Genomic DNA, 25234 nt, shown 5'->3' on the forward strand with positions numbered 1-25234 from the left:
TTAGCAAGTGGCTCATATCCTGGACATAAAACGTATAAAGTCTATCTCTGGTACTTCTGTTATCACTATAATTAAAATCCAATGTTTTATTACATGTTTTAATTAAGCTTCTCCAAAGAAGAAAAAGACGACTTATGATGATATAAAAGTAGTTTATCCAGTTCCTGAGCAGAAATCACAGAAAGGACTACCTGGTAATTGAATCTTATTATAAGAAATACTAAATGCTAAGTATAATAATGTGGAGAAAGACCAAACTTGGTGATGACTTCTTTCACTTAAGTGCAGATAAATTCTCTGTATCTTTTGACAAATGATTGATTTAGAGTGGTACTAGCAACTACTCTATTTATAATACAGAGTACCTATCTAAATTGCAAAATATTTTTAATACTCAAAATAATTTTAGGAAAACTGAAATGGTTTAGAAATTACTCTAAAGCCTCTGTGAACTTTATTGAAATGTCAACTTTTATATTTCTTATACTATGTCATTTCATGTTGTCCATTGGAGCTCAATAGATTAGAGTGTGAGTCCAAACAACAAAAATGTTTTCTAATAATACACCATAAAAAATGTAAGACTTAAAAATTAAACAACGTGACTCACCATTAAATTTAACATTTAAAATTAATTAATTTATGGACATTAAATCACCTGGTTCTTAAAGACTAGAATCTAAAAAGAGCAAATCCAAACCCTTTCTTCCTGAGTATACAGTATGCTTAGTTTCACCAGAACTGAGAAACCTGAATTATTTCATTTCCAGATATTAATGTGTCATTCCATTTCATTGTTTTTTCATGAATATGATGAGGCACCAACAATATTTTGATTATGATTTTCCTATAGGAAATGCTACCATATTTTTCCTCTGGTTATTTCCGATTATTTTTGGAAGGTTTTGGTTTTCAACAACTTATGATGTGTCTAGATTTGAATGTCTTTGTTCCTAATCCCCTTCCACTGGATTCTTGAAACTATATAAATTTATATCTATTATAAATTTCCATAGAATAGACTTACCTCCACCAACAAAAAGAACTGTCATCTAATTCTGGTGATCATCATAAACTTTTCTAGAAAATATATTTACTATATTACTTATTCTTCAACTACTTATATATAGATATAATATAAATACCATTTTAAGATATTTTAATACTAATATATGATATTGTATTCACTCTTTGACATTCTTTTTATACTCAGAATTGTTTCAAAACATTTATACTTGTGTAAAGCATTTCACAATTTTGTGAAATGAAATTTTGGTCCATTTCTAGTCATATCCCATTATATAAATTTATCATAGTTTCTAACATTCATTTTTCTGTTGATGAATTTATTTGATAATTTAAACAATGAATGATTCACTGACTATACTTGTATGTATAAATCACCTGGTAAACATGAACAAGTGATTCTTTAGGGATTCTGGGCCATCTCTTCTCTTATGAGAAATTACCATCTTTTGTCAGTTTTCATCCTGGATTGATTTTATTGGATTTAGAAGAGTTCTTAATCATGTTTGATACTCCTCACTTATTATACATGTATATATGACATAGCAAATATTTTCTTAATATTCATGATTTATGTCTATTTTTGGATATATAGAAGTCCAATATAATAAAATTTAATCTTTATAATAAAATAATTTGTATATTTTATTATGTTTTATTTTAGATTTATTTGGATGATCTCTTTTTGACATTATAGAGACATGAGTCTCTTAGTTGTGAAATGATATTCTTAAAACTTTCTTATTAAATATATCAAATATAAACCAAAACACACAGAAGAGGATAATGAACATTTGTGTGCCTATTATTCATTTTCAATAACTCATGGACAGTCTTGCCATTGCCCTCAAACTCTGTACCTGTGGACATATTGGTTTTGTTTTGTTTTTAGATGTATTATTTTTTAGATATGTATAATATTATTTCATACATCAGTATATCAACATATAACTTTAGAAGATTAGGATTTTTCGCATTTTTTAAAATTAGAGCTTAATTGTTGTATATAGTAGTTGGGTTCATCCCAACAAACTTATACATGCATGGAAATCAATTTCATTTTATGATCTCCCCTTTCCTTCCCTCTTTTCCTCCCTATCCTCCCCTTCCCCTCTTCTTCCTCTACACTACTAGACTTCCTTTCACTTGTCTAATAATTTGTATTTGATTTTTTTAAAATAATAGTATCCTTCCCTTCACCTTTCCTTTATTTTATTCTAGCTTTTGCATATGATAGAAAACATTCAACCTTTGAGTTTCTGTGTTTGGCTAACTTAGCATGATATTATTCATTTTCACCTATTTACCAGCAAATGACAAAATGACATAGTTTCATTCCTTTTAATGGCTGGATGGAACTCTGTTTTTTGTTTTGTTTTGTTTGTGTGTGTATCTGTGTATTTATGTGTCTCTGTGTGTGTATATATCTAGATATATACACACACAGTTTCTTACTCCATTCATTTATTGTATTATTTATTTTTTGGTACTAGGGATTCAACTCATGGGCACTCAACCACTGAGCCACATCCCTAGCTCTATTTTGTATTTTATTTAGAGTCTGGGTCATACTGAGTTGCTTAGCACATCACTGTTGCTGAGGCTGGCTTTGAAAATGCGATCCTCCTTCCTCCTATATGAACCTCCCTAGTCACTGGGATTACAAGCTTGTGCCACTGAACCCAGCCCCATTCATTTATTGATGGACATGGGAGTTGATTTCATAATTTAGCTATTGTGAATTGTGCTGCTATAAACATTGATATGGCTGTGTTGCTGTAGTATGCAGATTTTAGATCTGTTGGGAAAATACCCAGGAGTGCATTGTGAGGTCATATGATAGTTTCATCCCTAGGTTTTTGAGGAATCTCCATACTGCTTTTTAGGCTGGTTGTCCTAGTCTGGAGTCCCACAAACAATGTGCAACTGTGCCTTTCTCCCCACACCTCATCAGCACTAATTGTTCTTTGTATTCTTGATCTTTGCCATTCTAACTGGCATGAGATAGAATTTTAGGATAGTTTTCATTTGCATTTACCTGATTTTTATTTTGTGTTTCTTTTACTGAGAAGTGTATGTTTAGTTCTTTTCTCCATTTATTGATTGGGTTATTTGTAGGAGTTTTTTGTGCTAATATTTTTTACTTCTTTATATATTCTGGATACTAATCCCCTATTGGAGAAGTAGGTGGCCAAGATTTTCTCCCATTCTGTAGGCTCACTCTTCCTTAGCTTTGCAAAAGCTTTTTAGTTTAATGGCATCCTATTTATTGATTGTTAGTTTTATTTCTTATGCTTCTGGGATCTTGTTAAAGAAGTCTGTGCCTGCACCTATATGATAGAGTGTTGACCAGATGTTTTCTTCTTCCAGTGGTAAGGTTTCTAGTCTATTCCTAAGTGTTTGATCCATTTTGATTTGAGTTTTGTGCAGGGTAAAAGATAGGGGTCTAATTACATTTTTTTACATAAAGCTATCCAGTTTTCCTAGCACTATTTATTAAAAAAGGCTTTCTTTTTTTCTGAGCTATACTTTTGGCACCTTTTGCCAAATATCAGATAATTATAGGATTTTGTGTTTGTGTCTTTTATTATGTTTGTTGGTCTATATGTCTATTTTGGTGCCAATATCATGCTGTTTTTGTTACTGCATCTCTGTAGATCAAGTATTGTGATTCTCTTGCTTCACTTTTCTTGTTTAGTATTGCTTTGGCTATTCTAGGTCTTTTATTCTTTCAAATGAAGTTAAGAAATGTTTTTTCTAGGGGCTGGGGATGTGGTTCAAGCGGTAACGTGCTCGCCTGGCATGTGCGGGGCACTGGGTTCCATCCTCAGCACCACATAAAATAAAATAAAGATGTTGTGTCCACTGAAAACTGAAAAATAAATATTAAGAAAACTTCTCTCTCTCTCTCTCTTCTCTCTCTTTCTCTTTAAAAAAATGCTTTTTTTCTAATTCTGTGAAGAATGTCATTGATGGGGATTGCACCAAATCTGTATATTGCTTTTGAAATGAAAGTATGGACATTTTGACATGGGATGTTTTTAGATCTTCTAGAATCTTCTTCAATTACTTTCTTCAGTGTTCTGTAATTTTCATTGTAGAGCTCTTTTATATCCTTGGTTAGATTAATTCCAAAGTATGGCTTTTTTTTTAGTGTATTGTGAATGGGATGGTTTTCCTGATTTCTTCTTTGACCGAATCACGGTTGGAGTATGATCTTGTATGCTGATATTTTGTAAATTCATTTATAAGCTCTAAAACTTTAGAAGTCTTTTGGTGGATTTTTTTTTTGCGTCTTCTAGATATAGGATCATATCATTGGCAGAGATAGTTTGTATTCATTTGATTTCCTTTTCTTGACTAATTCCTCTGGCTAATGTTTCAAGGGCTATATTGATAGTAGTGGTGAGAGTGGGCATCCTTGTTTTGTTCCTGAATTTAGTAGAAAAGCCTTTAGTTTTTCCATTTAGTATGTTGTTGGCTTTGGGTTTGTCATAAATATCCTTAATGGTATAGAGGTAAGTTCTTTCAATCTGTTTTTCGTCAGCATTTTTAACATAAATGGATTTTATCAAAAGGCCTTTTCTCTGTCTATTGAGATGATCATGTGATTTTTGTTCTTAATTCTGCTTAAATGATGAATCACATTTATTGATTTGTGCATGTTGAATCAACCTTGTATCCCTGGAATGCAACCCAGTTAATCTTGTGTATTATTTTCTTGATGTGTTTTTTGAAATGCAATTTGTTAATATTTTATTTAGGACTTTTGTAGCTATATTCATCAGGAATATTGCTGTATAGTTTTCTTGATTCATCTTTGTCTGGTTTTGGTATCAAGGCTATACTAGCTTCATAAAAATATTTTAAGAGAGTTCCCTGTTCTTCAAGCTCATGTGATAATTTGAAAAAGACTGGTATTAATTCTTCTGTAAAGGTCTGGTGGAATTTAGCTGATCATTCATCAGGTCCAGGGCTTTTCTTTTTTGAAAGGCTTTTAATCACTGTTTTAATATCATTACTTGATATTTATCTGTTTAGTGCATCCATATCTTCAGGTTCAATTTGCACAGGTCATATATGTCTAAAACTTCATCCATGTCTCCCAGAGTTTCTAGTTTTTTTAGAGTATAAATTTTCTAAACATGATCTGATAATCCTCTGGATTTCAGAGGAGTCTGTGGTGATATCTCCTTTTTCATCTTATTGATTTGCTTCTCACTTTTTCTTTTGGTTAGTTTGGCTAAGGGTTTGTCCATTTTATTTATATTTTCAAAGAACCAACTTTTTGTTACATCAATCCTATGTATTTTCTTATTCTCAATTTCATTGATTTTGGCTCTGATCTTAATTAATTCCTGTCTTCTGCTGGTTTGGGAGTTAGTTTGTTTCTCTTTTTCTAAGATATTGAGGTGGACCATAAGCTTATTTATTTGGGATCTCTCTAATTTTTAATGTAGGTACTCAGTGCTATATATTTGCCCCTTAAAATTTCTTTCATACTGATCCAGAGATTTTGATGTGTTGTATCTTTGTTCTCATTCATTTCTAAGAATTTCTTGATTTTTTTATTTTTCCCTTTGATTTATTCTTCATTGAAAATACTATTATTCTATCTGTATGGGTTTATAAGGTTTGTATTATTTTTCTTGCTGTTGATTTCTAGTGTCTTTATCATATGATAGGATATACGAGATTATAGCATTTTTTAAAATGTTTGCTAAGATTTGCTTAGTGGCCTAGAATATGATGTATTTTGGAAAGGGTTTCATGTGCAGCTGAGAAAAGGGTTAATTAAACTGTTTGAAATATTCTGTAATTGTTCATTAAGTCCACTTGATTTATAGTGTTATTTAGGTTGGAGATATCTTTGTTGATTTTTTGTTTTGATTAACTGTCTATTGGTGATAAGAGAATATTGAAATCCCCCACTATTATGGTTTTGGGGGTCTGTGTAAAATTTAATGTCATAGAAATTTTTTTCCATGTACTTGGGTGTACTTATGTTTGTGATGTACATATTTACTATGATTATACCTTCTTTTTGAATTGTTTCCTAGTATATAATGTCCTTCTTTTTTATATACTAGTATATAATGTCCTTCTTTTTGTCTTTTGGTCAACTTTTACTTGAAATTTACTTTGGTCAAATCTGAGAATAACTCATCCTGCTTGTTTTCTTGGACCTAGAATATTTTTTGCCATCCTTTTACCTTCAGCTTGTGGGTGTCTTTGTTTATGAGATGGGTCTTTTGTAAACACCATATAGTTAGATTTTGTTTTTTGATCCATTCTGATAACCTGTATCTTATAGTTAAGGAGTTGAGATTATTAACAGTCAGTGTTAGTATGGGTATGTGTTTGTGGTATCCTACCATTTTGTTTTTTTCTATATTTTACTCTGTCTTGATTATTTTTCTATTGAATTTCCTCTGTGGGGTTTTTTCATTCCTCTGTGTGAAGTTTATCTTTTTAAGTATTCTTTGTAGTGCTGGTTTGGTGCTCATGAATTCCTTTACTTTTGTCATAGAATGTTTTTATTTACCTTTAGAATTTGCGACTGAGTTTTTCTGGGTATAGTAACCTTAGTTGATTTTTTCAGTGTTTAGAATATCCATTCCAGGCCATCTTTGATTTTAGGGTATGAATGGAGAAATCAGAAGTGAGACTTACTGGTTTTACCTCTAAATGTGACCTGTTCTTTGTCTCTTGTAACTTTTAATATTCTTTCCTTGTTTTGTGTTGGACATTTTGATTATGATATATCTCACAAAGCTTCTCATTTGGCTTGAGTCCATTTGGGGTCCTATAAACCTCCTGTATGTGGATGTTTATCTGATTTCTTATATGGAAGAAATTTTCTGCAGCTATATCATTGAAATTTTCTTCATATCTTTAGTTTGCATCTTCATGTCCTCTTCTATCCCTTGATTCTCAGGTGTGGTCTTTTAAAGTTATCTCAGAGTTCTTCTATATTCTGGTCACGTTCTATAGTTTTTCTCTTTATTGCTTTCTGTGTATTCAAGATCATTTAGCCCTGTCTTCAATGCCTGAAGTTCTTTCTTCAAGGCCCGAGGTTCTATTTTCTATACTATCTAGTGTGTTATTGATACCTTCAAATGAGTTTGTAATTTGATTGATCTTGTCTTTCATTTATGGGAGTTCTGCTTAGTTTCTTTTTAGTATTTCTATTTCTTTACTAAAATGATCTTTCATCTCCTTTAATTTTCCTCCCTTAGATTTTTTTTAGTTCATTGAATATTTTGATAATCAGTTTTTTACAATCTTTTTCTAAGTTTTCATCTACCTCACCATCAGTGGGTTCCTCTGTTGGGGGATTGTGGATTTTGTTTGCCTATTTTCTCCTGTTTTTAGAGGGCTTGATCTTGTGCATCAATTGAAGTGAATTCCTCTACCTCTTTTTTTCTTTTTTTTTTTTTTAAGGCACAGTCTTCAGTTGCTGAAGTATACTAGAGTGATCTGCATTGAAATCCCTTTGTAGATGTGGTGTCTACAGTCTTTCTATTATTTCAATCTGTTTCTACTATAGCTGTTTCTGCTTGGGGCCTGATTGTTAGTTTTGGGTTTTGTCTTTTCTGTTCTCTGTATTAAAGTGTAGTTGAAGATTGAATATCATTAATTTGTGTGTGGAGGAAGGTACACTGTCTTTTGGTTGAGTTCAGCAACAGAGTTGAGTGTCTATCCTGTAAACATGAATTGTCCCTGTAAGTCCAGCATTTCACAGATAAGGGAAAAAAGTAATAACAACAAATAATACAAACAATATACAGTATTAAATCAGTTACTTGGTTACTACTACGACATCTAGAGTGTTAATTTCCACAAAATCCAGAAATGGTAGGTCAGTATTTACCATCAGCAAAACAATAAGTATCCATGTATTATATCTTACATTAAATCAAACAACAAGTGTCCACTATGGGATCCACAGTAGTAATAATTGCAACAATATTAATGGTGGGGGCAGGTGTTATATAAATCACTTAGTGCTGAAAGATGGTAGGAATGCAATTAAGAATAAAGAAAATATGATATGAAGGTGAAAAACAAATTTACAATTTCAAAAAGCAAATAAAGAGAAAGCAGAAGAGAAGTAGAGTGTGGTGATTATAAGGAAAGAGAAAAAATAGAAGTAAAAAAGGAAAGGTTGAAGGACAATTGAATTTAGCTGTTAGCAAAAGAAAAAAGAGAAAGAGAAATAAGAGAAACAGACAAATGAAAAACAGTAAAGAAAACCAAGATATTCCTAAAAACCCTAATGTCCAAAAGGCAAGTCAAGGAAAAAATAAATACATTTTGAAAAATGAGCATGAAAGTAAAGGCCAAGGGTTGTTAAACACTTCCTTTCTTTGTGTTGCTCACCAAGTAGTCAGTTGAGTTCAAAAATTCTCAGCTTTCCTTCTTACTAGTATGAGTTAGGATGGGATAGGAAGTACTGTCAGCTGGAGTTTTGTCTGAACAGACCAGGTCCATGCACTCTCAGGGTGGAGCCTCTACAGTGTTCTATGAGTGAAATTCCCACTGGCTTGGGTCTAATCAGGCCTCAGGGGCTTTGTGGGGTGGCAAATGCTCTTGAGAGATTAGATCAGTAGTACACCCCTAGGGCCTGGAAGTTGCCAATCTCTGCTGGAATTCTGGATCCCTGAATTCTCCCTAGGATTCTACTTGTGGGTAGGGGGAGCCAATCCTTCACCCCCTCTGCTGTCTACACACACAGTGTTTACTGTTCAAACTCCTGACCCACTTAAGCTGGTCTTATCAGCTGCCAGAAAAAGGGCTCCCTTCACTTTTTCAACTTGAATCCCTCTAGGTAAAATATTCACTTTCATTCTCCTAGGTACAGCCTAGGGCATGCAGCAAGCACTTGCCAGGACCATATAACCATCTTTGCTCAGATCTCCTGGCTCCTTCAGCAGCAGCTGCAGTATGGCCGCCTCATGATGGCTTCAGCTTCAGCAATCTGTGGCCAGTTGGGAAACACAGATGCTTTTCATACACCAGTGTACAGTGCAGCCTCCGGATGAGCTAAGGGAGGCTTCTTTTCTGATCTCAAGATTTTCAAAACTAAATCTGTCTATTGTATTTCTCTACGTTCTTCCTCCCTCTATGTTGAATCAGCCCTGGTATTACTGCTGCTGCAACCAGCTTGGCTCCAAAATGTGTCTCTTTGTCAAATATACCCAAATTTCTGAGTCTCTAAGACACTCTGTTCAATATTGGATTGTAGTGAAATCCCTCTTTCACTTACTTCACAGAGAAGCAGTATTTCTGCTTCCTGAATCCTGGGTCAAATAATGCAAGCTTTCTCTAGCCCAGCATCTTGAATCTCCAAGATAAGGATTATTTTCAAAAATACATACCAACAATGCCATTACATATTACCCAAATTAATAATTAATAATTTCTTTACATCATCTAATAATCAATTATCATCTAAATTTTCAATAATGTTGTAAATATATATTGTTATTAGTTTGAATCTATACTAATCAGCTTATCAATGTTCATTGTGATACATTTTTTGAGTATATTTTAATCTATAAGTTCCTCTTCCATGCATTTCTCATTTCCTACCTTCTTTTTTATGTTTACAGTTTATTTGTACAAAATTGAATTGCTTATCTGGTACATTCCTTATCTATATGATACATTCTGTATGTTCTTTCCTCTGTGTTTACTATAAAGTACTAGTTAGACCTATTTGTTTTCAGGTTGACTTTCTTCAGTAAGACGGATCCCAAATCGTTGTGTACCTTTCATTCAGGAAGCATGTAATATCTGTTTTTTCTCCATGATCTTAGCAGTCTTTTGAGTTCAAGGCCTAAATCCATAAATTAAGGATTTCAAAATTGAGATATTTTAATTCTATCATTGCTTCTGCACAGATTAGCTGGAACAGTTTTGTAAAAATAAATTTGCCCTCAACTTCAATTTGCTTACATTATGGTACAGAATAAATATTTAATATTTTATTATCATTCAACAATTTCAAAATGGTGAATTATTTTAGTAACAATCTTCAAAACATGCAGTTAGTTTTTTTAAGTGTCATGAAGAACTCCCAGGTTTATGTGCTTCAACATACGTAGCTGTTTAAATTTGTGAATTTGTGACACTTAACAGCATGTGTTATTGTTTATTAATGCTGATGTTGTGACAGCTCTGGCCAGTGGATACCCTCTAAGATGAACCTAGAGTTCTTTTGTGTCTAAATGTTGGTATAAATTTGGTGATAGCTATCTGAGAAGATGGGATAAGCCAAGTTTATTTTCTATATATAGAGTTGCATAAACACCACTAAATTGCACTGGCAAATTTAGTTATAGATAAGTGGTTCTACTTATAAGCATTCTCTGCTCTTCTGTTGATCTGTTTGTATGTAAATATAACATCCTCTTTATTGTTGTAGGTTTATAATAAGTCTTGAATTCTAACAGTTTGAGTCATCCAATGTTTGTTGTTTTCTATCTTGACTTGATTATCCTTGTGCACTTACAAAAAATAATTTAGAAACAACTTAGAAACTTGTAAAAAGTAGCCTGTCATGATTTTATTTAAGACTAATTTTCATTTCTTTTTTTGGGGGGGTATAGTACTTCTGTTATGATGTTAAACAGATATGGCCTTTATGTTCATTGTGATGTTCTTATATAACTTAAGGAAAAGTCATCGATATTAGTGAGATTATTGTAGAAATTTGAAAATAGCCTTTATAAGATGATATGCATCCCTCTATTTGTAGTTCACAAAGAGGATTTAACATGAAAAGTTATTGATATTTTGTATTTTCCCTCATTTTTGAGATAATCACATGAATTCTTTCCTTTTTTCTTTTAATGTGATAAATTACTGTGTGTGTGTGTGTGTGTGTTTGTGTGTGTGTGTGTGTGTGTGGTGCTGGGAACCAAATCCAAGGCCCCTTACATACTAGGAAAGGCTCTATCACTGAGCCAGTAAGGGGATAGGGCTATCCCTAGCCCCTTACTTTGAGTTTTGAATGTAAACTAGTGCTTTATTCTTGGGATAAACTTCATTTATTTATCATATTCATGATGCATTATTTTTATTATATATTGTTGGATTTGATTTATTTTCTTCATGGAGAAATTAAGGTTTTATTTTATTGTAATATCTGGTAAATGATATTTTGGATCACTGTGATCTTAAAATATGAGTTAATAATCATTCAGACTTATTCAATCTTTGAAATTCTTTGAATTTCTTTCAATTCTTTGAAAGAGTTTGTGCAGATTTAGTTAATTTTTTCCTTAGAGCTTTGTTACTATTCAGAAATGAAATTATTTTAATTTGTATGGAAAGTTTTTAACTACAAATCCAATTTCTTTAATAGAGGATTCTTCCTATTATCTATTCATGAATAAGATTTGGTAGTTTGAGTTCTTCAAGGAATTTGACTCTTGCATAACTTTTCAAATTGATTTCTATGCAATTTTCATTAGATTTGTTGTTAATTTAGTAATTATCTGTAGAATCTATTGTGCTGATTGATGTCCTTTATTCCTGATCAATCCAACATATCTGTTTTCCTGAACTTTAAAGATTTGGCTATTGTTTTCATTATTTTCTCCCATTTTTCTATTTCTACTTATTTTTCTATTTCATTTTACTTTGATTCTATTTTTTTTTTCTGCTAAGTGTTGGCAAGACATGAAATAACTGAAATTCTGATGTACTGCTGATTGGTGTATTTAAAAATTAGATGGTCAGTTTGGAACTAGCTGGAGGTTTCTTAAAAGTTAAACATACTTACCATATGACCCAGGTATTTGCACAAGTGAAATGGAAAAAATATACATCCCTATAATATTTGTATCTGAAAGTTCATAAAAGTTTTATTTATAAAAGGCCTAAACCAGAAACAATCCAAATGTCCGTCAACTGATGGGTGGATAAAAAATAGTGACATATCCATACAATGATAAAGAATGAACTATTAAAATACATAATACTATTATGTTTAATGATAGAAAACAGGCCCCCCAAATTATAAAACGACAAAAAAGCTAACAGAAGAACATTATGTACATATAAAATTCTAGAAAAATTCAAAACAAAATGCAAAGTAATCTTTAGTAAGAACAAAATCAGAAATCATAAGATCAAATGTTGGGGGATGGGATTAAAGAGATAGCTAGATTACAGTGGAGCATGAGAAAGCTTTTATTGGTAATTAAAATGTTATCTTTATTGCAGTGATGGTTTCAGAGCTGTATATATATTTAAAAGTTGATTAAAAATAAAGTTTATATAAGTACAACTTATTGTACCTAAATTATACTTCAATAAAGTTATTTTTAACTTTTTCATTTACTTTTAGGACAGACAACAAATGTTATTTATCAGTCTCTAAGTAGTTCAAAGAATATTACAAAAAAATCAACTTCAATTGTTTATCATCAAGATTTGCAGGATAATGGTATAGAACTAAAGGTAAAAAATATTAAGTTTCAAAATTTTACACAGTAGTTATTGATTTATCTTCTTAATTTTTACTTCTGTGAGCTATGATAAGGCACTGATTAGGTAGGAATGTTGGGTTATATTCATGAGATCTGATCCCTTGCCCTGTCAAAGTGTTGAGTTAGTTGTGTTCTCAATGTACTGTGCAATTTAGCAGAAACTGATCCAAACAAATACTTAGCCATTATAGTGATATTAGCTAGTATTTATTGATCATGTACTGTTAATCATACACTGTGCTAAGTCAGAAGCATGAAAAATAAGGAAATTGGGTTACATAGATTTCAAAGATAAATAAGACACTATCATTGTCTAGTGAGGCAACAGATACAGAAAAATGTTGTAATAAAATAAATTTTAAGTAATTCTAAGCAGTGTTTTCAATAAACATTGAGTTAGAAAGGGTATGAATTGCTAGAGTTGGATTTTTCTGAGACAAATGACTCTGAACTTTTTAGATCCAGTCATTGAAGGGATCACCATGCCTTTAAACAAAATATAGAATACTGGAAGAGAACATTGCTATATATTGGGCTCAATTTTAAACTAAATTTGAGACCATATGGTAGGTATCCAAGAGGTTGATGATTATATTCTTCCTGACACAACTTTTATGAAAGATTGCTTGGACTAAAGGGGAAAGCATGTAGACTCATTTTGTTGACTGATAGAAAGGAAAATCTCTTTCAGAAGTACAGTTACTCATGGATTTGTTTTTGTCATTTATGTTGTATCATATAGAGAGATGGAATAATGAATAAAAAATCAAGTATTACTGATGAGAGAGGTAAGAAATTGGAGAACATTCATAATTTTTTTGTTATTAAATACATAATTATAGTTTGTTTTTTTTAATATTTTTTTAGTTGTAGTTGGACACAATGTCCTTATTTTATTTTTTATGTGGTGCCGAGGATCGAACCCAGGGCCTCGCACATGCTAGGCAAGCACTCTACCACTGAGCCACAATCCCAGCCCCATAATTATAGTTTTATCATATAGTTTTTAAAGCTGTTTTGCTTAATTATTAAATGTATGCTTATTTTGAAAAATAAAGGATGCTACAAAATTATTAGTGAATGTAATATTTTAATGAGAACATTTACTTAAGTTACAGTTAGATGAATGTTCCCTTTGTCATTCATGAGTGGTAGAAAACTCTCTGCTGTACCTGTTTGTAGTGGAAGGTAGAGTAAGTTACTAAAGTACTATGGTTTGGGAGGCTGCAATACAATTGTCCTCATATTCCACTACCATTCGTCCCTGAAAACAATACATCCAGTTTCCCATTTTCCCATGATATATACTTTACTTAAAAATGTTGTGACATGGGCTGGGGCTGTAGCTCAGTGGCAGAACACTTGCCTAGCATCTGTAAGACACTGGGTTCTATCTTTGGCAACACATAAAAATAAACAAATAAAATAAAGGCATGCTGTCCATTACAACTACAAAAAAAAATGTTGTGACTTGCTATGTTTGTACAAGTCTAAATACTAACATACTAAATATGCTAAAAATACTCCAATGTATGTCCTAAATACACAGGAAATATAAGACATCTTCATATAGTGGCTAATAACCACTTGAAATTTAACATAACATAAATTTATCACCTTCATGAATCTCCTGTTTTCACTCAGGGACAGAACCTGAATTATCTGAGCCTTTCTTGTTATTTTTACATCTAAAAGTTGCTACTTCTGTATAACTGTATTCTTTATCCTATCCTCTTTATACATACGTGTGTGTGTGTGTGTGTATATATATATATGCATATACCTTGTGTATATGTATATATATATACATACATATACCTTGTGTATATGTATATATATACATATATATACCTTATTTAATAGAATCCATTTATTAATTGTAACACCACTTAATATATCTATGTGTATTAATAAAAACATATCTATATAATAAAATAGCAATTTTCTGATGAATAAAGACTTGATTTCATATTGTTCATACAGAAATGGGTTAAATATTTTACGAAGAACAATCAGTAGATTTGGATTTAGCAGTAATTTTATGTATCTTTGGACTAAACCTCACAACAAAAGGATATTCAGGTTCAGCTCTAATATCCTCAAGATGATGGGAGAACTCAGTCAATCTTGCTTATGCTCATCAAACACTAAGTTCTTAACATCGTTTGATTTTTCTTCTAATACCATTTGATTCTTATTTTTAATTCAATGTACAATCTGTACCACCTCCATTAGACATGAGGAACTTCCTAATATTTTCTATAGAGCAAAGGAATAGATGCCTACATTGAAAAATTAGTGGCTTATCTAAATGTTTCCCTGACATATTAAATATTTACTAGTTTCTACAAATATATCATTTTACTATGTTTTCTATCATAATTATAACCTGTTCTAAATTTTTATAAAAACTATATTGTAATATTTTCACTGTCTTGTGAAATTTACCTCCAAAATTATATTATTATATTAAAATTCCATAAGCAATATAGAGGAATTCTTAATTCAAAACATCCACTATACCATCTGATTACATCATACCTTACATTTGGTGGTGGGGGGTGTATCCAAAATGTTCTCCAAAAAATATTTTATTTGAATATCCTACTGGTTTTTCTGATTATTAGCTATGTCAACCGTTTTGGACCCTTTAGGATCTTTACATATATTCTGTGAATTTCCTTTATGACCTCCTGAGACTTGAGTGTGAAGAAAATAACAATCCTCTCATCTAGCAATCTCTAGCCCACTACTTCTGTCCTTGTTTCTCCATGCTTTACTATTGAAATAACTTTCCTCCTATCATTTCTTCATCTTTTAACCCACCATACATTTTACTGTGAAAGCAATCTTCTTAAAAAACAGTTTTATTTATTCTCCTGTGTGAGTCACATGTTGTGTTCATTACCAACTGAATGAAATGAAAACTGTTAATTTCAGCAGTGAGCTATGGATAGTTTCATAAGAATAAGCTGGAGTATTAAATAAACTAGGGTTAGAAGTTAAGAACTTCAAACTTGCCTTTGAAGGAAATGATGAGCCAATGAAAATTTTAGCCAGCATTACAGTTTAGATATGAGATATCTGCCAAAACTTCAGGTGTAAGACAATGCAAGAAAGTGTATAGGTGAAATCATTGAGTTTTGAGAGCCTTAAGCTAATCATTTCATTAGTCCACAGATAAGGATTAACTGGCCAGTAATTAGGCAGGTAGGGTGTGGCTGGAATAGGTTCCTATGGAGTATATATTTTTATTTTTGTTGAGCAGAGCTCTGTCTCTGCTTCCTGGTACTATGTTGTGACCTGCTTTCCCCCACCACATTCTCCTACCATGATGTCATGCCTTACCTTAGGCCGAGAGCAATGGAGCTGGCCATGTATGGACTAACGTCTCTGAAATCATGAGCTCCAAAATATACTTTTCCTCTGCTAATTGTTCTAGTCAGGCCTTTTGGTCACAGCAGCGAAAAAGATGATGGTAACAGTAAGCATCAAAACAGACAAGTTGTTCTTGGAGATACTTCCTTAACTCAAATAAATTCTTGATTGTGGTAATTCCTGCTATTCTGTCAGTTCAACAGAGAAAATGTGCAGCAGGGAGAATGTTGTAAAATAGTATTTGCCCTTTTCCCAGCAATATTATCTTCTCATGTTTAAAGGAATCTCTTCTTTCTCTAGGAGGTATAAACATATCAGGTCGAGGTTCAGTTGTTTCAGCTCAAACTTCACCCACAAAAGGTTACCGTAAAACTTCACAGACATTTATAGGGGCTCCAATTCAAAAAGAAGAGGTATGTAATATTTCTTTTCTCCAAATATAAACAGAATAAGTGAAATATGGTCTTTTGTTCATCATTTGTACATGAAATATCACTCTTTACTGACCTTATGGAATAACTCTATTCCATGAAATTAATAATACCTTAATAAAAATGTAATAATCCTAGGACCCTCTGTCTAAATGTAAGCCACACGATGGCAGTTTGCAATGTGTACCTGAAGTCTTCAAAGTAATCAAATTACAGTTCTTTGATCAGGCTTCTAGTGTACTAATATAGAACATTGCGACCAGTGAACAATTACTTGCTGTAGGAGAGTTGCAAAACATATTCAGGATACTGCCTTACATATGAAATGGATCATCTCATTGGGTGTGGCAGCTTGGGAGTTTGAGGCAGGAGAATCACAAGCTACCATCAGCAATGTATTGAGACCCTGTCGCAAAATAAAAAATAAAATGGGCTGGGAATATGGCTTAGTGGTTAAAAGGCGCCAAAATGTTAAATCCCCAGTACCAAAATAAATAAATAAATAAATAAATTTCTTCTGTGGATTGTCAACTTGAATAAGATGAATCAATCCATAGTTCAGGTTTCATCTTCAGCATAGTGTTAACTGGTTAACTATGATAAGGATTAGAATGATTTGAAAAATTTTTTGATAAACTGGAGACATTATTTATAAAGTCTCTGAAGTAACAAGCTGCCACATTTATTTATTCTCTCATAATAATTGTTATCTATATAATTATTGACAGTCAAAATCATACATAATTCTTAAAACATATAGTTAGCACAATATGCTTCTCTACAGTATAGTTTCATTACAAATAATAATTTGACATTACATAATAATCATAGTTCACTGTTCTACTATATTGATAGCCATATTAATTATGCTAAGAATCAAAAAATATATTTCTTTGCAACACTGACATTTGCAGTGGTCATATTGTCCAACATATTTCAAAGGTTCTGTTGTTAATTATAAAAAAGAAGAAAAATGCCTTTAAAACTATGTATGAATTTTATCATTTCCTTTTTGGGTAATGTGTATATTATTAAATTGATATCCATATGAATCTCAAATGAATATCAGCTGTTAACAGATACCTAACTTATTATGAAAAACAGAATGAATATTTTTAAGTATTATAAAATATTTCCCAGTCTACCATTGTCAGAAAATGTATTTCTTGTAGCCTATTTTTAGCTCTTACACACAGGGTAAGGAAAAAAAAATAAAAAAGAAATATATTACAAGGAATTTGCTTCCCTGGAGTTGTTTGGGCTCCTAGAAAAGTCTGAAGAACCAAATTCCATGTTTTGAGAGAATCTATTATTTGCCTTCTAGCTCTACTTAAATTTTTTCTGTTGTTTTGTAAAAAACAAACAAATAAACAAAAACACTCATTTTCTTCCCTTTGAGAGGATTAATTCCTTGTTAGTTAGTGCATTCCATAAATAGTTAATTGGAGGTTATCACTGAATATTACTCTGCAGAAAAGAGATAACATAGCAGCCTTGGAACTACTATCTTTAAAGGAGCCTTCTTATATTATTGGCCTTTGACTGGTGTTTAGGAAGATGACTGGGGAAGCTTTACTTTCATTACTAAGAAGAGTGGTTCACTGTACCTGGAAAGTGAAAACAATATGATCTTGTATAGGGTATCTATAGGACGTCCTTTAATAAAATCAACAGGTGATAAATTTTTCATGTATTTCCTTGGGTAGGAACATTGTAATAATATTATTATGTTTTTTATTGTTAGAAAAAGAATACACTCACGTTTATCTTCTTACAAGGGAGAAACAGATAAAATAAGGAAGATTGTGTGTGGATTTCTCTATACCTAGCCCTTACTTTTGCTAATGTGTATTTTTTATTATAATAAATCCTAGATGTGAGTTACAACTATAGACTTAGTCTCAAACTCTTAGAAAATTATTAATATATGGATGGTCTTGTGGGTACCCTTTGACAATAATAAATATTATAGAAACATAGTAAAAGTTGCACATTTCTTATAAATTAATATTTAAGATAAGTTTAAAAAAATTTAAATTTTTAATGTAAAAATTTAAAATGTATGCATAATTTAAATATAGAAATAATAGACAATGTTCAAATTCTAGAAAAAGTTTTAAGAATCTATAATTTTTTTGTTTATGTAGAAGGAGATAAATACTGATTGGAGTGGAAGACCAACCAAGAAGAAATCAAGCTATATCTCTGAATCAGGTAACTATCAGCAACAATTATTGAGTAAATCATGCAATTTATTTACTTACTGTGTGTACTAACATTATTGTTCTCTTGCTACATGCTAAGTCTGGCACTGAACATATAGGGAAAATATTCCTGATTCTTGCCCAGAGCTATCAGAGTGTATAGTTCTGGGAAGATAGTAATGGCAAAAATCACAACTCAGTATTATAATCACCATATAAAAGTAGGTGTATATAAATGTCAGAATATGTAAGAAGACAATGCCTAGGTCTATCTAGGGTCCTCAGAGAAGCCTGCACAGAAGAGGCTTGAATGAATAATGAGAAAGAATTTTAATAATAACAAAGAATTTTATATATTCTTATCTTTTATTTTTATTGAGTTAGTACTAATGTTGACAATTAAAATTGAAAACTATTGTTGAAATTTGTGCTTATATTCTTATATCTATTGTTTTCTCTTTGTAACTCCTCCCCACAAACTTTTAGGTATAGTTTACAATTAAATTTATATATAAGGACTACAGCTTGATAATTTTATATTTGTATGCATTATAAAAAATTCACCACCATCAAGCGAGTTAACATATCCTTCACCTCACATGATTGCACTTTTATGTGTGGTTGGAACACTTAAGATCTACTGTTTTAGCAAATTTCAAGTTTACAATACAATATTTTTAACTATCACATCGCAGATCACATAGTTGCCATTTTGTGTGTGTGGTTACAAAACTTAAGATCTACTCTCTTGACAATTTTTAAGTATACAACAAAATTTTGTTTACCTATAGATGTCTTATATATTGGATCTCCAATACTTAACCAATATTGTATAAATAAAACTTGTACCAATTCACTGTACTTTCCCAAAATATTCTGCCCACCCCCATTGCCCATGCCCTAGTAATGACCATTCTATTCTGGGTTTTTTGTTTGTTTGGTTGGTTGGTTGGTTGTTTGATTACTTTATTTTCTTCAGGATTTAGGTTCTAAAGCCTTTGATTTTTATGACCAGTAAGAAATAAGAAGTCCCTTTGTACCAAAATATATAGAATCCTTTGACTTTTATTGTTTTATGAGTTTGACATTTTATATTCTACATATAGGTGAGAGCATGTGTGTTAGTCAGATGTCATTACTATAAACAAAATAACCCTCAAGAGCAACATAAAGGAGGAAAAGTTTATATTGGACTCACAGTTCACAGTTTTAGTCCATGATTGGGCAACTCTATTACTCTGGGTCCGATGTTAAGCAGAACATCATAGTGAGAAGGTGTGGCAGAAGAAATTTCCTCAGGTCATGGCAGACACGGAGCAAAGAGAGAACGTGGTAGGGACAATAGAAAATATAAGCACTTGCTCATGAGCCCCTATAAAGATTAAAAGCAATTTACATATATCCAGTATTCAGTGTTACAGAGTAAATATTCCCATTTCAAAAAGGAGAAATAGAAAGGAGGGATGGGACCAAAAGAAAACTAAAACCCAGTTGGACAAATATATGTCCTGTAATGCCATGTTGAGCATTCATGGCAAGTGTTGGTAGGATATAAACTTGAAATTTATTGGGCAGTCCTCCACTTTGGCCTTCCCTGTTGCAGAATTCATAGTCTCTCACTTAGGCTGGCTCTGTCTTCAGCCAAGCCAGAAACTTTCCTGAGCTGATGTTCCTCATTATGGGCATCTGTTAATCAGGGGTTTCTTCATCACAACTTGTAGGGGTTCTGTGTTTTAGATTGAGGTCTCTGATAACTTCATGACTGTTGCATGCTTGGTGGCTAGGAAGTGTCTGTGCAAAGACACAGAATGCCTGGCTACTGGGAAAACTTCTGTGCAAAGACACAGAATGCCTAGCTGCTGTAGCAGTGTCCTTCACGGGGAGGCTCTGTGTTAGAGTCTTATCAGCCTTGACCTTAATCTCAGAATCTTATCAGTCTCAACCTTGATCTCAGGCACACAGCTCCTGGAAATAAAGGAACTCTCTTGTTAGACAACCACAGTGTTTCACTGAGCCTAACCTGCCCATATAACAGTAACTTTATACAATGTAATTTCTTGAGAGCTACACAAAGCTCCTAGCATTGCACATTGCAATTTAGTATGTAACTGAGGAATAAGCTGCATAATATTGCTAAGTCTGTAACCTGCCTAGTAATACAATGAACAATATGTACTAATGATGCCAATGAGCTGAAGTAACCTATTGATATAAATAAAGCTTGGCAGTTTGGCCCCTGTGTCATTCATTTGCCCCTGCATCTTTTCTCTGTGTCCCCTTTTTTATTTTCCTTACAACAACTTTGGCTTGCTTCTCATAGTTTCATGTATCACCCACTCAGAGGCTGCCTGCAAGGATTTTCACTCTGATGCATGTTGTCTCATTTATCGGGCATTTCTTTGAAATCTCACCTCACCTGAGCCCCTAACTTTAACAACCTGCATTCCTGCAGAACTAGGACAATGTAGATGATTTTAAGGTCTGCTGCCAGCTCCAGCAGTAGCTATGATCCTAGTACCAAGGACATAGTGACCTCTCAGTGCCTAGGTGCTAAGCATCGTAAACTGAATCCTGGAGTAACAACCTCTTTGGAACCCCTGTATGAGCAGGGTACCCGCTGTATTTTATGAAAGTTTTCCCTTTTACATCCTTGAACCTGTGATAGGTGTGGTCTTGTTGATTCCTGAGATACTCTCAAGGCATCTTTTCCATTGTCTCTCTGCAAAGTACTTAGCTTCTTTTTAGTGGTGATAGTCACTTCAAAAACATGCCTTCATTGATCCCAATTTTACATTCATTTTTCTGGAAAAAGAAATGCAAGTTTTTAAAATATTTCCTCTCTGCTTCTCACTCCCAATTCTCACAGCATATCTGACTAAAAGCTACCAAAAACACCCATGCCATTGCCAGAATATTGTGCTTCCTTGAAATTTCCCCCACCAGATTTAGTCAATCACCTTTAGATTCAGGCTCACAGAAAATCTCAAGACATGGGAAAAGTGTAGACAAATTCTTTGCCAGAATGTAACATGAATGTCCTCTAGTCCCAGTTGAAAAAAGTTTCATTCCCCTCTGAAACCTCATTCATCAACAGACATTTAGATTTGGCTTTGTATTTGTTGTTGTTATGATTTGGATGTGAGGTATCCCCCAGAGCTCATGTGTGAGACAATGTAAGAATGTTTAAAAGACAAATGATTGGGTTATGAGAGCCTTCACACAATCAGTGAATCAATGCCCTGACTGGGATTAACTGAACCATAACTGAAGGCAAGTAGGGTGTCACTGGAGGAGGTGGGTCACTGGGGGTGTGCCTTTGAGGTATATATTTTGTGTCTGGCAAGTGGAGTCCCTCTCTTGCTCTTGCTCTGCTCTTGCTCTGATCATCATGCTAGCCATCTTCCTCTACTATGTTCTTCTACCATCATATCTGCCTCACCTCAAGCCCCAAGGAATGGAGCTAGTCATCTATGGACTGACCTCTGAAACTGTAAGGTCCTAAATAAACTTTTCCTCCCCTAAAATTGTTCTGGTTGGTATTTTAGTCATGACAGTGGAAAAGCTGACTAAAACAGTTGTTATTACAAAATACAACTATTTGGACTGGCTACTTTCTAAAGAAAAGAAACTTATGTAGTTCACAGTTTGGGAGCTAAAAGTTCATGACTCGCAGCTCCACGTGTTCAGTCACTGCTGAGGGCCTCATGGTGAATGGCAGCATATTTGGAAGAGATCCTATAGAGAAACAGGAACCAGAAGGATTTAGGAGTCAGGCTCACTCTTTTTTCAATGCTCTGCTTTCAGGGGAACTAACTTGTTCCACTAGAACCTCTCAAAGGGCAATGCTCCCAATGATCTAATAACCTTTCACTGGACCCCATCAGCTCCACATAACCTGTCAACATCACCACATTGAGGACAAGCTTCCAGAACACAAGTTTTTGGGAGACACACTTACACTATACCTAAATCATAGCAAGATGGTTCTATGTATTGACTATTGTGACTAATCCTGCAATAAACAGGGGAGTGCAAATATCTTCTCACTATATCGATTTCATTTATTTTAAGTGTATACTCAGAAGTGAGATTTCTGGATTATAAATAGGTTTATTTTTAATTCTTTGAGGAAGCTTCACTCAGTTTTCTGTAACTATTAAATGTATTCACATAACCACAAACAGTGCTATCAGCATTTCTTTTTCTGTATAACCTTGCCAACACTTGTTATCTTATGCCTCTTTACTCAAATACATTTTAACAGGTGTGAAATGTTATCTCATTGCAATTTTGATTTGTATTTTCCTGTTGATTACTGATTCTTGAGCATCTTTTCATGTAACTTTTGGCTTATTATATGTCTTGTATTTGAGGGGGGTATACTAGTTCTATTCAGGTCCATAGCTCATTTTTTAAAATTTGGTGATTGTTTTGCTGTTGAATTGAGTTTCTGTATTTTCAATATCAATCTTTTAGGTATGTGGTTAGCGCAAATTTTGCACAAAATATTGCACAATTTTGCTTGTCTTCTTTGATGTGCAAAAACTTTCAGTTTGACATAATTTTATTGTGTACCTTTGCTTTCTTTTTTTTTTTTTCATGTGCTTAGGATGTCATATTGTAGGCTCACAGAAAATCTCAAGACATGGGAAAATGGAAGACAACAATCTCTACAATCCCTACAATCTCTTCTAGTTGTTTTAGGGCTTAAGATCTTACATTTAAGCATTTAATCCATTTTGTGGTCTTTTTGTTTTTTTTGTTTTGGGTTTTTTTGGCATATGAAGTGAAATAAGGCTCAGATTTAATTATTTTTTATGTTAATATACCATTTTTCTAACAATATTTATTGAAGAGACTATCTGGTCCCCATTGTGTCCTGAGTAACTTTTTCAAAGATCAATTGACCTTACATGTATGGATTTATTTATTTTTGCTTCTATATTCTTTTATAGTATGAGAAAATTTTTTTAAAAAAAAGAGCTTTTGGCTTTTTTATTCATGTGCCATACTGTTTGCATCACTACTGTTTTTTAATGTATTTTGAAATAGGTAGTGTAGTGCCTTCAGCTTTGTTCTTACTCAGGGTTGCTTTAGCTTCTTGGGGGTCCCTTGTGATGCCAGGATTATGTTTTCCTATTTCTGTAAAGAATGACATTGGGAATTTGATATGGATGCAATGAATTTGTTTATCACTTTGGGTAATAGGGACATTTTAAAAGTATAAATCTTTCAATCCATTAACATGAGATCTTTCCATTTAACTGTGTTTTGTTTAACTATTATCAGTGCTTTATAACTTTCAATAGGAGTTAACACAAGGTTAATAAGACAGCAAGTTAGGAGAGGACACAGAGTACTAAACAGGAAATGGCAAAATCAATGGTCCAGAGGCATAGAAAATATTTCTTTAGGAGATTGTGGTATATTCTGTATCTCTGCCACACAATACATATGAAAAACTAGCTATATACACTGGAGGGGTAGATAAGAATGTCAGACTTACAGTGTATTTTATGCCTTGCCAAGGACTTTGGATTTTACTATGGAGAATCCCTAAAAGCTTATAAACAAGGCAGTGACAACCAAGAATATCAATCTACTAGAGGATGAATTTACCATTTATAAAGTTGCTAAGGATGAGATATAAATTATAATTTTGTTTTCCTAATATATAGGACCTCAGGGTAGAGCTACAGCCACGGGTATTTTTTCTTCTCCTGTTTTCTCAAACACGTAAGTGTCTAAAAAATTTATGTGTAAATTATAAATTAATATTTTAATCACTGCATAATAGTGCTCTTCATAAGTACATTATTGCATGGAAAACTCCCTTATTGTAGATCTACTTGGAATTAGTGAAGCTTCATTTTTTCAAACTTTCAGAACTAACCTTAAATTGCAAACAAAATAAATAACTGTTTGTCCTCTTTCCTATCTTCTTATCCTTATGGCTTTTACATTCAGGGGCTTGTAGGCACAGTCCCCATTCCCTGCCCCAGGGAATTTCTCAGGATCTGAATTTTTTTCTACTCTTGGCATTCCTATACCCTTTGAGATTATTGACTTCCTATCATTTTATTCATATAATTTACTATACAATATTAATTAATTAATCAGTTATTTCCTTCATAAAATATATTTACAGTGTACTCCACAATAATGATCTCTAATGATGTAGCCTGTCGAAACTTCCAAAATACGTTTTTTTAAACCCCAGGTTCTTTTCGTTGCTCAATTCTTGGTGACTATCTATTTTAATGGTGCTTATTTTTCTCAGCTTGAGAAGAGTCCCTTCATATTATTAATCCATCAAACGGATTAATCCATTGATTATATTACAGCTCTCATGATGTAATCATTTCACCTTTTAATATTGCTACATTTTCTAAAATGAGCTTTTTGAAGATACCACATATTCAAACCATAACAACTCCCTCCCAATCCTGTGTCCTTCCCCAGAGAATCATATGCATAGTTAAGGTATGTCAGAAGCAAACAAGCAGACAGGTATATTGTTTATAAAACAGCTATAACTGTACACCCCTGAGTAATAAGACACATTCCTGAATCCAGAGGCCAATATCTAAAGAGGAGGTAAAATTAGAGAGTTGGACAAAAAAAAAGTTTTATTCATTTTTAAAAATTTTTGCTGTGAAACTATCAGGGAGAGACCAGTTAAATCATTAGATAT

At 32.8% G+C, this 25234-nt stretch overlaps 1 protein-coding gene across 1 annotated transcript in view; it reads left to right on the forward strand.

The window, feature by feature from the left end:
• The window catches only part of Fsip2 (fibrous sheath interacting protein 2), a 77944-nt gene that overhangs the window by 15215 nt on the left and 37495 nt on the right, over positions 1-25234 (forward strand). The window contains exons 9-14 of the mRNA XM_046447146.1: positions 108-194; positions 12386-12498; positions 13270-13315; positions 16206-16318; positions 18484-18550; positions 24219-24276. Of these exons, the coding sequence (XP_046303102.1) occupies positions 108-194; positions 12386-12498; positions 13270-13315; positions 16206-16318; positions 18484-18550; positions 24219-24276 (484 nt within the window). The remainder of the gene's footprint in view (positions 1-107; positions 195-12385; positions 12499-13269; positions 13316-16205; positions 16319-18483; positions 18551-24218; positions 24277-25234) is intronic.

This window comes from Marmota monax, unplaced genomic scaffold (assembly GCF_021218885.2).
Source record: "Marmota monax isolate L192 unplaced genomic scaffold, Marmota_monax_Labrador192_F-V1.1 WCK01_AAM20220418_F8-fsc00007, whole genome shotgun sequence".
NCBI lineage: Eukaryota > Metazoa > Chordata > Mammalia > Rodentia > Sciuridae > Marmota > Marmota monax.